Source organism: Pteronotus mesoamericanus, unplaced genomic scaffold, assembly GCF_021234165.1.
Source record: "Pteronotus mesoamericanus isolate MK-2021 breed Mesoamerican mustached bat unplaced genomic scaffold, CSHL_Meso_final scaffold_174, whole genome shotgun sequence".
Taxonomy (NCBI): Eukaryota; Metazoa; Chordata; class Mammalia; order Chiroptera; family Mormoopidae; genus Pteronotus; species Pteronotus mesoamericanus.
In genome coordinates this window covers 14452026-14466937 of record NW_026555309.1, presented here as the reverse complement: position 1 = coordinate 14466937, position 14912 = coordinate 14452026, and the positions used below count along the sequence as shown (strand labels likewise).

Here is a 14912-nt window from a genome sequence, read left to right as displayed (position 1 = left end):
GGGAGAGAAACAGATGTGTGAGAGAAACATCTATTACTGGCCTCTCTTACACCCTCAACAAGGGACTTGGCTCACAACCCAGGCATGTGCCCTAACCTGGAATTGAACCAGTGACCTTTCATTTTGCAGGACAATACTACTTAACTAACTGAGCCGCTCCAGTCAGGACCCAAGGCCTATTCTTATGTGGCTGCCTTTTTCAACACAAATTCTTATAGATTCTCTTTTTTTCTTTTTTGTTTTTTCCTTATGTTCTTTCTTTGCAATTTCTCTGTAGATTCTTAGATCTTCCTGCTCCTTGTTATTTTATGTTCCTGGGCCTGGACGGAACCCAGGGAAAGAAAACTGTGTACAGAAGGAGACATCCCATTTCATGGTCCTGACTGTTCACTAGAAGTGGGTTCTACACTGAGATTTGGGAGTCAAAGCTTCATCTCATCAGTAAAACACAAAGATTTTTATACAGTACCCTTTATACAAGCCTCCTTTATTAACCTATGGCATCAATAGAAAGTTCAGGATCTCAATCTACTCCATCTTTCCACCATGGAGACAAGACTCCCATGAACCTCAGGCAAGAAGTTATCCAACTTAAATGCTGGGGGTCCTGTTCAATTCTTACTTACAGACATCACTTACTTGTTGATCCTGCTAAGTCTCTTAGATCTGACTTCAGTCACACACAAATTAGGAAGCTCCTTATTTAATCAGCGGTCTTCAAATAGTGTTCCAATGACCCTTAGGAGCTTTGCAGATGTGCCTCTGAGGACTACTGCAGGGGAAAAATAGGAAATGAGCATTCAGGCTACCAGAGCAACATGTAAGATTTCATGTTATAAGCCTTTATTGGTGCTTTATTATATGCCTTTAATGTGTGTGTGAGTGTGCGATCATTTTATCTACAAAACAACCCTGCTATTGTCATCTTCTTTGATAGGTGAAGAAATCAGGACACAGAGGGGTTCAGCAACTAAGGTGATGCAGCTAATAAGTGACAGAGTTAAGCTTGGAACGATGGTATTCTGATTTCTGAACCAGCGTTCTTGGATTCTAAGTGGAGTTTATTATGTGTTAAGGACTTTGCTGAGTGCTTTACAAGCATTATTTCATTTAATCCTAATAATGGGCCTGTATTATGGGTACTGTTATCTTCACTCTATAAGTGGAAAAGTCTAAGGATAAGGATTATCTACAGTCCGAGGTAGCAGAGCTGGAATTTACACTTGGGTCTTCCTGATCCAAGAGCCCATGGTCTTAATTCCAATGCTGTACAAATATTCTTGTATGTGATGACTAGCTGTACATGTGTGCTCTTTCTTCTGCTATAGTATGAGCTCTTTGAGGAAGGAGAACTGTGATTTCTTCAGGTTTGTCTTTCAGGAGCCTTAAGCAAGGTGCTTGACTCAGAGTCCATACTCAATAAATGCCAGTTGAATGGGAGTCAAGGTGTGCAAGAGATATGAAGCACCTTGGAGTTGACAAGCTCGAGGAACTCTGAGGCCAAGTGATTGAAGTCTGTTTTTGTGGATGTTGAAGAGCTAGGAAAGGCAACTGAAAACTGCTTTATATGAAAATCATTCAGAAAGATAGGTAGCGCTGTAGTTGTACACTTGGTAGTACACTTGGGTGGTAGTACACTTGGGTGGGGGAGGGGGCTAACTAATTCCCCAGGGAGAGACACAAAATGGCTAAGGCTTGGTGTGGTTACCATGTTTCAGGATATAGTTTTCTGTTTTTGCTGTTCCAGAAAGTTAGTTCTCTCTGTTCTCTAAAATGATCAGGTTTTAATGTTGACACGTTAAAGTCTCAAGCAAGTATTCAATAACCAGAATATCATGTACTTAAACCAAATATTTTGACTGAATTTTTTATTTAATTGTAATGGTATGGTTATCTGAGAAAGGCAGAGGCAGAATAGAAAAGATGTGCATTCACTAGTGTCCTGTTTGGAGAAAATCTGAATGAAGAGAAGGAAATGGTCATCCCAGAACAACAAATGAGGCTGGGAATAACTATCTAAGCCTATTCAAGGAAGGCAGTCTGATCTAAGCACACTTGTTTAGGTAACTCCTATAATAAGTGCTCATTAAATGATAGTTGTTATTTTTGTTAAAATAGATGAGAATGGTCCTGGCAAGGTAGCTAGGTTGGTTGGAGCATTATCCTGATGTGTCAAGGTTTCCAGTTTGATTCCCAGTCCCCAGTCGGGACACATACAGGGTTCAACCATTGAGTGTGTGAATGGGTGGGGAGGCAGGTCAATGTTCTTCTCGCTCCCTTCCTCTTTCTCTTTCTAAAATCAATTAAAAAACTAAAATAGATGAGAACGTTTCCAGGTACCCTTAAAGGAGAAACACTTTTTGAGATTAGGTAACTTGTGTTCTATTTCCATGCTTAGCAAACAACTCCCTGACCATTTGACTTCATGTAGAGAGTGTATACAGTCAGGAAAGTTCTGAACAGTCTGAGTTCATCTCAGGTTCACTTTAATGGTGTTTCTTCTTGTGAATTAATATCAACAATTTAACATTCTGGAGCATTGTTTTGTGTGCTTTCTATTTTATTTTTTAAGTACAATTTCCATTTAATCTTTTTCCAGAAAACTTTTCTTTAGCTCCTTATGTGGGCTTTGGTGGAGGTCATGGGGCAGCACCTTCAGGGTGCTAAATCAGTGTGGGGTGTTTGGTCCTTGCAGGCTTCACAAGAACATTTCCTGACTACTTTGCTGTGAATGGCACAACTCACACAGTAATGTAGTTTCACACACAGCTTTGGAGGCACATATGTGTTGGAGACACTCATTTTGGAAATGTCCCTAACCCTGGGGCCTCTATGTTTCGAAAGATGACCTTCTTCCTCTTCTTTTTATTGTTTTTGGAGAGGGGGGGGGATAGAGAGAGAAAGGGAGTCATTCCACATTTCCATCAACCTTAAGAGGTAGGTACTATTATTATCTTCATTTTGCAGATGAGAAAACAGGCACAGAGGCTAAGTAATTTGCCCAAATGAGTAAATGGTGGCTCTCACTCCAGGAACCACCTATTGTCCATTCGTTAAACTACCTCTTCTTTCTCACGATCATATTAAATTAAAGAATGTGTATTTTGCAGTGAGTGAGGGATTGAAAACATTTTTTCTTATCTGTAACTATTTTAAAGATGTGGTTTTTGCTTTCTTTGTGAGCTTTGAATCAACTGATAAATGTACATGTAGGTATGAACATGGTGGACTGCTTTGTTATTTGTAAACAGTAAAATAAAAACCAAACACCGTATTACAGAGCAGGCATTATAGAACATGCCTGTGATTGTGCTTTTCACTTCTCAGTTTTCATGATTGGCCTATCTGTTCTTGTGTTTAAAAACACCGTAAGATAGAAACTACGAATGCAGACGTAAAGTTGTTAGTGTCTATCAAATTGAATAACACGCATTTATTGATCCTCCTGGGCACCGTATCTGGGGAATATCTATGGTAGTTTAAAATAACATTTTGTGGCCTTTTAGAGTTTACGAAGATCCTTTTAGAAGATGCTTACGCCATACGTTAACTGCAGCGCTGAAAAGAAAAAGAAATCGCCTTTTCTCTTTTACCTCCCTTTTCCTTAACTCCTGGAAATCACGAACGTTTATCAACCGACCAGTGTCCTAGACCAGTTCTTTACTGAAGCTTCTCATTCTAGGTATGGTTTGATCCGCGAGTTCTGCATTTAATTTTCTCTTTTCCTTGGTGAGGCTCCCACATTGGCTGGAATCTGCGCATGCGCAGAAGCTCAGCAAAGCGGTCGGGTTCGGGCTGGCACCTCCCTCCTCCCCGATAACGGGAAGCGGGTGAGTGTCAGGGAGCGTGCGCAAACCTGGCCGGGGCGCCGGGGTGGTGGGTTACGCCTGGAGAGCGCATGGGCAAACTGTACGTCCGTTTGTCCGGAGCGGAGGGGAGAGTGGGCGCCATCTTCCTCTAGGCTCACTGAGGGCTTTCTCAACCTCTTCTGGGGAGGCAGCTGCGACGAGGAGTGTTCCCTGCCCCCGGCCTGTGTGTCCGACTCCGCAGCAGTGGTGTGTGTTTATTGCCAAGTGCGAAGCAGTTACCCTGGGGGCGTCGGGGCTGGGGAGGAGTTGGCGACTGGGACGGAAGAACTGGAAAGGCGGGGCCGGCAGCCGCGCCAGGACCTAGCTTAGCTTCTGCCGTTAGGGCACTCTCTTTACTTGCTAAAACACTGACTCTCCCGTCAGCCTCAATGTGCTGTTGTGTGTGCGCTTTCCAGTTTTCTTAAAAGTGAAGATCTCGAGGGATTTCATAGGTATTTTTTTTTCTGTTGCTATGTCATTGTAGTCAGTGGTGGCCGGAAAGCGCTGAAGGCCCGGTCCGTTAGGCTTGAGGGCCAGAGTGTTTCAGATTTGGGAGTTCACGCTCTGGCGAGTTAGGGTGTTTGCCCTTGGGACCCGGTAACGGAAAGGCACGGAGGTTGGGCGGTCCAGGTTAATTTGAAAGCGGATTTTGTTGGAAGGTCTGGAGACAGCATCGGATCGCACATAGCAACTTGGGCCTGGCATGAAAAAAAGGAAGCTCTGACCCCTGGGAGTCTGGACAAAGGCTTTGGGCTATAGAAGCGATGCCTTCGGATGATCCCCATTTGAGGATTGATGGATGATGATGTGGGAAGTCCTGTGCCATGTGGATTCGTCTTCGTTTACAGTGCCTATTGGGAACTATGGCTCTGTCTTCATGTCTTTGGTTTTCATTTTAACCATTACATTATAAGAGGGTAAAAGGCAGGTCATCATAAAGAATAATTATGGACTGGGGTAGATTATTTTGTGCAGGGGAAACTCATGCGTTTAGAGTTCGACTGTGCTTTACCATAAGCGGGTTTTAAAAAATGTCGCATTTTTCGCTCCCTCACCGTGTTTGGAAAATGACTCGTTATTCTCTAGTTAAAATCAAATGGATCTGAAATAATACCTATTTAAATTTAGCCTCCAGTTTTCCTCTTAGGCTTGATTAGAAGATGTACGTTTCATTGTTTAGTGATAATGGTAATCAAAAGGGATTAACTGTAGGATAAAAATTGCAGCAAAATGAGTTTAAAATGATTTTATTAATTTCAGTGACTTGCCCTTAAATGAGCTTTTAAGGACCTATTTCCTTCTTTTCATAGGTTTGAAGTTCTAACTGCTCACTGTCTTTAAACCAGTACAGTCACAAAAATACTTTTGTTGCACTCATAAGTAGAAAAATTTTAAGTGCTTTGGAGAATTTTGCTTTTTGCTTTTTGTGTAATGTTCTAAGAATAGAATTTCTGGAGAATTTGCTTGAGAAAATTACATGGCAACCACAGGAAAAGTGCTCACTTTGAGAACTGGTCACTTATAGGTGGTCTCTGTGTTATTGTAGATAGATAAATGGGGCATTGCCCTAGTATTTGAAGGGCAAAAAATTTAAGCATTATTTATATATAACTGTGGCAAGTTAAAATGCATTTTTTATGTAGTCTGCTTGAATTGGAATTCATGAGATTTGCATTCATGGAACTACTTAGTTAAAATACTGTTTTTAAGTTAGTGAGGATAAATTACTAGAAATATTTGGAATTTGACATAAATATTCCTTGAAACATCCCTAACTCTTCTTGTAACTTATTTATGTTCTCAAGGTAAATCCCTTTTAAAATTAAACAAAAAATTGGGAGGAACAATGATATGTACCTTACACTGCTTTCTAAAACATTTTGAAAGAAAGGAGCTAAGTCAGTTTGCAATAAGAAGGAGTCTTAGAACTTGAATGGGGACAACTATTCCAGAAGCTGTTCATACTTCTTGTTAAAATGCTAGTGTAAATGTTGGTTTGTTGAAGAACTAGGCTTATATTTGATTTTTTTGATAACTGTGCAGATTTTTCTTTTAAAGAGACCATTTTTTTAGAGCAGCTTTTTTAGGTTTATGGCAATATTGAGCAGGAGGTACAGATATTTCCCATATACGTACTCTGTCCCCACATGTACCATGCAAATATTTTAATAGTATATCTCAATACTTTTAATATTAATTTGACATTGATAATTAAGATGCAGAACATGCCAAGTAATTTCTTGATTATCTTTTTTAGTTTAGCTTGTAGTTTATAAAGTTTACGCTTGGACCCTTTTCAAAGGAAAATAAACCTTGCAGACCTCAGAGAATATGTCTTCAGACCCCACTTTGTGGAACAGTGATAATTAAGTGTAAGTACTGAATTAAAGCAACACTTATTTGCACATTAAAAATAAATTTATAATGATTAACTTAGTGGCTCTTAAGAACATATTTGGAAAAGCTACGTTAAATATTGTTAGGTTATCTCTGAAAGTATTAGATGTGAATTTCCTTAAACACTAGGTTGAGATTTTTCAGTAGTTAATACTGGTAGTCCTCAAACATTCCATGTATTTTTATTTGTCTACATTATCATTTGGGTTTGGAACCCAGGATAGTTGTTTGAAATGGAATAAACTTATAAGCTTGAGAACATTCTGTATCTGAACATTTTCTGTTTGATTTGAGATGAATTTTATTAGTCACTTCTTTTAGGAGTTTAAGGAGTGGTATAATAGTTGAGTTTAAGGAATAGTAGTAGCTGACATTTTTGATTTTAGAGCTATTTCAGTATTTGCCTTAATTATACTTCGTACTTAATTATGTTTGGAAGTGTGAGTTGTATATGTAGAACTTAAAATTGTATCCAAATGGTAGCCATTATTTGGATTTTGCTTTATAAATTGGTTTTTGAGGTGTTTAATTCATTTATCATTTTGAATAGTTGCCTTTTTCATTTGATTTGGTCTTTTGTTTTGAAAGGCAGGGAGGAGAATTGCAAGAGTTGGACATATTAATGAGTTAGGTGCTTGGTCTTTTCATGGTTGGAAGAGAGAGAAGTTTTGGGAATTTTTTGTTTTTAAATTGTCATTTTACTTGTGGAAAGGTTGTCTTTTTATTTTTTAAGTGGATGTACAATTTATATACAGTGAAATGCACAGACCTTAAAGATAAAATTCGTTTAGCCTTGATAGATTTATATAACCATGTAACCAAAACTCCAATTAAAATGTATAACATTTCTATCACCCCTTTCTTCATACCATTTCCAATCAAGTTTAGTTTATAGAAGGTTTTTTGAAAAATAATATGCAGATGTCTTCTCAGAATTCGTACCTCCTTTTTGCTAAAGAATGATTTATTTCCTCTTGGAACAAAGAAGACCATCTTATAATGCCCATAGTTATGGTTCCTTTTATTGCTTTGCTATTTTAATAGGTCATTCTGAAGTGAGTATCTTAATCTGGCGTTGTTTAGGATCAATTACACGGTCCTGGGATTAATTATATTTCATTTTCTTTCCACAGTTAAGTTGCTTTTACAGAATTAACAGGTGTCCAAGAAATTTAAAAATACAAAGGTAAGATATCCAGAGTTTAAGGCTTTTCACAGAGGCTTGACAAAAAAAATGTAAAAGTAGAATAATACATATTAGGTATCCATGGCTTCTGTACTTTATGTCTGGCCAGTGATGCACTAGTGGTAAGCAATTTATTATCATGAGCAAAAATTATATACTAACCATAGATGGCTTTTATAAATATGTAAAATTCATCATGGTAAAATTCTTTCATCCGCAAAGTTCTCTCTCGTGTCAGTAGAAAATATGTTTCTTAGTGAGTCTGAAAATAGTTTGGTCTTGTTGTGAAGCAGCACTTGGCAGGCTTACAAAGAAGATTTTATATTTTTGATGTTCATACTATATAGGAGAGGTAATATGAAAATGTATCTTCAAAGTAGTTGGTTTATTTGTATGTTTAGATAGGAGAAAGTTTATTCCTTATTGTTTTTTAAAGAATTAGATACAATCAATATTTCTGTGAACTCGTATTTTGTTTTCATTTATAAAATGCTGAAGAAAGTAGGAACCAAGTAATTATTAAGCTTAGTGTCGGATAAGGTACTTCAAAAATAAGACTTGCTATTATGTGTACCTTTTTGTCTGCAGGTCATTATTGCTGTGATTTGAGCTCAGCATGGCTGTAGTCATCCGTTTACTGGGGCTTCCTTTTATTGCGGGGCCTGCGGATATTCGTCACTTTTTCACGGGATTGACTATTCCTGATGGAGGAGTGCATATAATTGGAGGGGAAATTGGGGAGGCTTTTATTATTTTTGCAACAGATGAAGATGCAAGACGTGCCATAAGTCGTTCAGGAGGGTTTATCAAGGATTCATCTGTAGAGCTCTTTCTTAGCAGTAAGGCAGAAATGCAGAAGACTATAGAAATGAAAAGAACTGATCACAAAGGAAGAGAGCGACCAGGATCTGGGGCATCAGGGGTTGGCTGCTTATCTAATTTTGTTGAGGGTATTAAAGAAGAAGCAAGTAATTCTGGATATGGCTCTCCGATTAACCAAGATGCTGGGTTTCATACTAATGGTACAGGACATGGTGATTTAAGGCCAAGAAAGATACGGCCATTAAAGGCAGAGAATCCTTACTTGTTTCTACGAGGTTTGCCTTACTTGGTAAATGAAGACGATGTACGTGTCTTTTTCTCTGGTTTGTGTGTGGATGGAGTAATTTTCTTAAAACATCATGATGGCCGAAATAATGGTGATGCCATAGTAAAATTTGCTTCATGTATTGACGCTTCAGGAGGTCTTAAATGTCATAGAAGTTTTATGGGTTCCAGATTTATAGAAGTAATGCAAGGCTCAGAACAACAGTGGATTGAGTTTGGTGGTAGCCCAATTAAGGAGGGTGACATTCCTATGAGAACTGAAGAACATTCTCCACCAAGAGGAATAAATGATAGGCATTTTCGAAAACGATCTCATTCGAAATCTCCCAGAAGGACACGCTCTCGTTCTCCGCTCGGATATTATGTTCACTTAAAAAATCTGTCCCTAAGTATTAACAAAAGAGATTTAAGAAATTTCTTTAGAGATACTGATCTGAGTAATGAACAGATTAGGTTCTTATATAAAGATGAAAGAAGAACAAGATACGCCTTTGTGATGTTCAAGACGCTGAAAGACTATAACACTGCTCTGAGTTTACATAAGACTGTTTTACAATATCGTCCGGTTCTTGTTGATCCAATTTCTAGAAAACAAATGCTGAAGTTCATTGAATGTTATGAAAAGAAAAGACCAGCATCAGTAGAGAAAGAGAGGCTTGGACGTGTGTCACAAAAATACTCTCAAGAAGGCTACTCTGGCCAGAAACTCTGCATATATATAAGAAATTTTCCATTTGATGTTACAAAAGTTGAAGTGCAAAAGTTCTTTGCAGACTTTTCTCTTGCTGAAGATGACATTTATTTGCTTTACGATGACAAAGGCGTTGGTCTGGGTGAAGCATTGGTGAAATTCAAATCAGAAGAACAGGCCATGAAAGCTGAACGTTTAAATCGTCGAAGATTCTTGGGGACAGAAGTACTGTTAAGACTTATATCTGAGGCACAAATGCAGGAGTTTGGTGTAAGTTTTTCTTTGCTGTCCAGTAAGAGAAGGCAGGACCATTCAAAATCATGTGATAGAGATGAACCTTCCCATTCATTCGACTCAGATGATCCACCAGGATATGCAGTGGGCCTTCCTGAAAACTTCAGGCATCTGCAAGAAGACTTGAGGCAGCTGGACAATTTCAGGCATCCCCAGGGGGATTTCCAACAGCCTGATAGGCGCCCTCCAGAAGACTTTAGACATTCCCCGGAGGACTTCAGGTGCACCCCAGAATTCAGGCACTCTCGCGAGGGACATTTCCGGAGGCCTCCTGAAGAGGACTTCAGATGCTCGTGGGAGGATTTCAGATACTGTGGGGAAGAAGACTTCAGGCACCCGAGGGAGGAGAATTGGAGGCGGCCACCGGAGGAGGATTTCAGACAGCCCCCCAAGGAGGACTTTAGGCGATCCCCTGAGGAGGATTGGAGGCGACTTCCCAAGGAGGACTGGAGGCGGCTTCCCAAGGAGGATTGGAGGCGTCCTCCCGAGGAGGACTGGAGGCGACCTCCCGAGGGAGACTTCAGGCGGCCACCTGAGGAGGATTGGAGACCATCACCTGAGGAGGACTTCAGGCGGCTCCCCCAGGGGGAATGGAGGCGACGACCTAAGGAGGACTTCAGGCGACTTTCGGAGGAAGACTTAAGGCAACCTTTCGAGCAGGACTTTAGGCGGCCACCAGTGGAGGACTTCAGACGGTCTCCTGAGGATTTCAGGTGTTCTCCTGAAGAGGACTTGAGGCGGCACCCCCAGGAGCATTTCCGGAGGCTGCCTCAGGAGCATTTCCGGCGGCCGCCCCAGGAGCATTTCCGGCGGCCGCCCCAGGAGCATTTCCGGCGGCCGCCCCAGGAGCATTTCCGACGGTCGCCCCAGGGACACTTAAGGCACCCACCGGATGAAGATTTCAGGCGCCCCCCGGATGAAGACTTTAGGAATCCTCCTGAGGACGACTTCAGGAGCCCCGAGGAGGAAGATTTTAGATGCCCTTCTGATGAGGACTTCAGGCGGCTCCCGGAGGAAGACCTCAGGGCAGCTCCAGAGGAGGACTCTAGACTCCCTGACGATTTTAGACCGCCTGGTGAGGAGTTCAGGAGCCCATCAGATGATTTTAGAAGTCATCGCCCTTTTGTGAATTTTGGCCGCCCAGAAGGTGGCAAGTTTGATTTTGGAAAGCGTAATATGGGAAGTTTTCCTGAGGGGAGATTTATGCCTGATCCAAAAATAAATTGTAGTTCAGGTAGAGTAACACCTATTAAGATAATGAATCTTCCATTTAAAGCTAATGTTAATGAAATTCTAGACTTTTTTCATGGTTATAGAATCATACCTGATTCAGTTAGGATACAGTACAATGAGCAAGGGTTACCTACAGGGGAAGCCATTGTTGCTATGATAAACTACAATGAAGCTATGGCTGCTATTAAAGATCTAAATGATAGGCCAGTTGGCCCGCGCAAAGTTCGGTTAATTTTGCTCTAGAGAGCACTTCTAAATTCAGAGTTACCTCTACACAGTATTGATGCAGTAAAATGCATTTGTTTTTAAAAAAGTGTTTATTTTAATAACAATGAAAAGAAACATTTTAAATTTGACCTGTGACTGGAACAAATATTAGTGGAATGTAAATCTAGCTTTCTTTTGCTTGCAAATTGCCATTTATTTTTTCTAATTAAAATTATATGTTTTTTGTTTTTGTTTTTGTTTTTTGACGGTAGGGAAGAGGACTAATTCCCTGAGTGCATTGATTTTTGTTGATGTCATGGGTATACCTCAAGACCTGTATAAAGTAGAGCTGTATTTGGGGAAGATAAGTTTTATATTCAGTTTTGTTTGCATTCTGTAGTCTATATCTTTTACTCAAAATGTATAAGGAAATGGTCAGTAACTGATTGTTCAGGTTTAGCATTTCCATTGCTGACTGCCTGCAGAATTAATGCCCTCTTCTATGTCTAAGCTATTACTGTGTTAAACTTCCTATTATAAATACTTCTAAATGAACATACTGTGAACTTGAAATTTACTTATGTAAAAAGGTTAGGAGATTCTTAGTTTCCATGTTCATGACTTGAAAAGTTTTATAAAAATAAAAAAATTGCAACTGAGTAGACCAACTAATTAACTTGTATTTGTATAAAAGGGAAAATGAATTACAGCTTTTGTGAAGTTTTCAACAGTTACATTAAACAATATTTATGATAGGAGTGACCAAACACTCTAATACCAGTGTAGAGTGGTATGTATAGTTCTATGGTTTCTTCAACATCTCATCAACCAAACTGGTAAGATTAACTCAAAATACTTAAAAGACAAAAAATAAAGTAATTGTAGGTACAAAGAGACTTTCAGGCTTATGCTGGGAACACCAGATAAATAGATATGGTTTATGTTTCTAGGAAGAATTTTTGAATGATTTGTGTAACTTCTATTTTTATTAGGTTCTCATTTTTTAATTTTAAAACTTTGTATCAAAAGATTCAATAACTAAGACTGGTGAGATCAAATTTTGACTTTTGATATTCAACATTTAAAATAGAATTTTGCAAATACTGGATTTGATTTTTCTATACCCATAATATTAATGGCTAACAAATATTGGGCACTTACCAAGTGCTAGGAAGTATGAGTCCTTTACATGCATGATCTCAATATGGTAAGAACCATAGAGTATTATTTACCGCTCTTTCATTGATGAGATAATAAAAGTTTAGAGAGGTTACATAACTTGCTTAAAATCATAGCTAGTGAATCATGGAGCCAGTTTCAACACAGACTCACCAGTGACTTCAGTTTATGTTCTTAACACATGCCTACTAACTTTGTTAAATGGTACTTTAAGTTTTAGTAAGACCTTGATAAAAATATTTTCAAGAATGAATCATATTTTCTTAACTTTTGTTTTACAAAATGACATTAAAAAATAAAATTGGTGTTCTCAAACACTGCTAATAAAAGACAAAGTAACTTGAAAAGGTTTTATATATCCAGGGTTTTGGGTACTAACATTATACATTGGCTTCTAATTTAAAATTATTAATTTTATCAAACATGATTTGACTTTGGTCTTTTATAGTTACATACAACAAAGGTAGGTAATTTTTTTTCAATTCTGTTGTCCAGCGATTTCCCACGTTGAGCAAATAAATATAAAATTTGAATTGATATGCAGTAGTCATTTAATAATAGGATAGTGCAGAGATAGAATACTATGACTGTTTCAGTACTTAGCCAATTAGTAGTATAAGTATTTTGGAGTAATCTTCAGTGATTAAGGAAGTTTGAGAGAAGTCAACCTAAGTTGGTTTTTAATAATAGTGAATATCCTGCTTGCTAGGAAAATGAGTAAACTGGTAAGCTTGATTCAAAAAAAGCACATCAGTTTGGCTCCTCAAACTGGTAAGCTCCAAGTAGCTAGGAGAATGATAAACTAATATTCAAACCAAGCACAATGAACAAAATAGGAAGAAATATTTTTAAATGCTAAAGATTATATACATGGCTCATTTGGTTAGCATTGTTGAGGAATGTATGGAAGACAAATGGTTTTCAAATACGTATCAACAAAAGCTAAGATGAAGTTTAAAAGTGAAATATCACTGAATGTAGAATTGCTGAAACTAGGCTGGTGTGGTGTGGTAGTGGTGGATAAGAGGCCAACAATAGTGAATACAAGCTTTGTATTTTGATTATAAATGTAAAAACAATGGATTGATATGAAGTTTACTCTGTATCAGTTTAATATATTTTTAAACTTTTTAAAATAAAAAGTTTATCATATAAAGCTGGATTCTGCTGGTTGGGAGCCATTTTTTCATCTTTTCCCAACTCTTGTCTTCAGTGATACATTGACGACCAAAAGTGGCCATGGGAGTATTACACCATGGAAATTGGCAAATGCAGCAAATCAGGGCGTTTTTCATTCTAGCGAGCCAGTTTACCAGCACACCACCAATTTCAAACACACGAAAGAGAACTGTGTACTAAAGCCTCATATACCTATCATCCAACTTCAGGATCATCTCATAGGCAGTTTTATTTTTCTTATTCCCAGATGTATCAGGTAATGCCATTTTAATGATCTTAAACATTTTCGTCTAGAGGGCATATGAAAAATATAGATCATGTCCAGAAAGTAAAAGTAAGCCAAGAGATAGGTAGGAATCATATTAGGAGGGCACTTTTACCACTTACTGAGAACATGGTCAAGAGCAGTAATTCTTAGTCCATATGTCATGTTAGGCAGTGACTGTGTTACCTCCATGTTTGTATTAAATGTTAGCTATCATTTATTGAGCTGCATTAGATACTACATATTTATGATCTGTAATTATGTAAATTAACTTATTTAATCCCAGTAACCCTAAAAACCTTAAACCTATTTTGGAGGTAAGAAAATGGAGGCCTATAGGCTAAATAACTGCTTGAGGTGGTTGCCTGTTTTTTTTACAAGAAAGGTAAAGGGTTTTTACATTTAAAGTGGTTACATTTAAATGGCTGCTTTTTGTCTTTTGGCCCACTAATATAAAAAATATTTACCACCCAGCCTTTAAAGTTTTCATGTATGTCTGGTCTGAAAGAAACTTAATTTGACATCGATGAAAGTATTATCAAGTATAGTATTCCTTTGTCCTTAGAATGCTTCTTGGAGGTAGGCATAGCATACATTCTATATCAATTATTTGCTGACTGTTTTGACTTTACAGATAGGGCAACTGATGCTCAAGAGAAGTGAGTTGCAGCAAAAGAAGTAATATAACCTTGTTTTTCTTTCAAGTACTATAGCAAATTTAAATACTGGGAAAATAAAAATGCAGTGATATCCTCAGGTCCTTAAGAATACCAATTTATTTAGGATTTTAAAATGTCTTGAATATTTTAAAGTACTTAAGTAATTTTATCACATAGAAATATTCTTAGGAAGCAGTACTTTGCTAAGAATGGAACCATAATAAAGTCAAAAAACCTTTCTAGAAAGTATTTTTCTGTTACGAATAATTGCTTTTCGTAGTCTTCCCAAATGATTTTATAAATTTTGTAGTTTTTATATGCCTGACTGGGCTCCATGAAATAACAGTACAATTCCCCATCCAAAGAAACAAAAGCATCAGACATACTGAAGAGCTCTAATTGGTTTTACATTTTCAGAAATAATCATGACTACATGTTCCTTTTTATTGGATAGTAATTTGGTAAAATTTCCAGAATTTTTAATTTATGCCTTGGTTTTCTTAGGCAACATTCTACCAAATTATAGCTTTCTAAAAGTTGCAGTACCATGACAACATTAGTATGACAGCAGTTTTGTTTTAAAACTAGAATCAGGCTGAATGTGGCTTGCTTTTAAAAGCTAAAATATATGCTATATAAGTATAGTTGTGTAATACTGATATCCTAG

The 14912-nt window shown here is 37.9% G+C and overlaps 1 protein-coding gene across 3 annotated transcripts; it reads left to right on the top strand.

Annotated features, from left to right (window-relative positions):
• Positions 1-3946: 3946 nt before the first annotated feature.
• On the top strand, positions 3947-14048 carry RBM12B (RNA binding motif protein 12B). 3 transcript variants are annotated; one of them, XM_054590257.1, is made up of 4 exons: positions 3947-4055; positions 6106-6220; positions 7379-7431; positions 8020-14048. In XM_054590257.1, the coding sequence occupies exon 4, from the start codon at positions 8048-8050 to the stop codon at positions 10997-10999; it is 2952 nt and encodes a 983-aa protein (XP_054446232.1). In that variant the 5' UTR covers positions 3947-4055; positions 6106-6220; positions 7379-7431; positions 8020-8047; the 3' UTR covers positions 11000-14048. The 3 variants fall into 3 exon arrangements, with proteins under 3 accessions (XP_054446232.1, XP_054446233.1, XP_054446231.1); XM_054590258.1 differs by lacking the exon at positions 6106-6220; XM_054590256.1 differs by having other exon boundaries at positions 7379-14048.
• The last annotated feature ends 864 nt before the right edge of the window (positions 14049-14912 follow it).